The sequence below is a fragment of the Bison bison genome, unplaced genomic scaffold, assembly GCF_000754665.1.
Source record: "Bison bison bison isolate TAMUID 2011002044 unplaced genomic scaffold, Bison_UMD1.0 scf7180017855360, whole genome shotgun sequence".
In the NCBI taxonomy this organism is placed as follows: domain Eukaryota; kingdom Metazoa; phylum Chordata; class Mammalia; order Artiodactyla; family Bovidae; genus Bison; species Bison bison.
Genome location: NW_011485933.1, coordinates 125,310 through 125,812, shown reverse-complemented (window position 1 = coordinate 125,812; position 503 = coordinate 125,310). Strand labels below are relative to the sequence as shown.

Below are 503 nucleotides of genomic sequence, written 5' to 3'. Positions count from 1 at the left end.
CAGGACGATCTCTGCCCTTTCAGAGTCTAGCCCTCAGGAGCAGGCTCCGAAAACCCGCATTTCAGGCCACCCCTGGATGGAGGGTGGGGGCCGGGGTACTGGGGACGGAGCAGAGGCTGGGCTGAGAGGAGACAGCAGGGGAGTGGAGGTCGGGGAGCCGGGGCGGGGGGCGGGGCTCCTCCCGAAGGACCACAGGGCAGGTGGCGCCTAGCCGCCTCTACATCAGAGCCGGACCGACGGGGTCCATACAGCAGAGCCAGACCAACCCGGCCCCTACAGCAAGCCCGGCCCGACCCCGTCTCCACAGCAGAGCCGGCCCAATCCGCCTCTACAGCAGGCCCCGGGGCGGTCCCGAGGCTTTGGCTCTGGACCCAGCTAGTCGCAGCGGAGGCGACAGCCATCGGCCAGGTCCAGGCCAGGGCGCAGGAAGGGGCGCCTCTCGCTCCCTGGCACGCTCACCTGCAGGAATGGGAGTCTGGGTCCAGGCAGGGCTCACGGGTCCG

General features: G+C 70.0%; 1 protein-coding gene across 1 annotated transcript in view; it reads left to right on the top strand.

Annotated features, from left to right (window-relative positions):
- The window catches only part of LOC105002202 (E3 ubiquitin-protein ligase synoviolin-like), a 1,745-nt gene extending 1,629 nt beyond the window's left edge, over window positions 1-116 (top strand). The window contains exon 4 of the mRNA XM_010858742.1: window positions 1-116. Within this exon, the coding sequence (XP_010857044.1) occupies window positions 1-30 (30 nt within the window). The 3' untranslated portion in view covers window positions 31-116.
- Window positions 117-503: the final 387 nt, after the last annotated feature.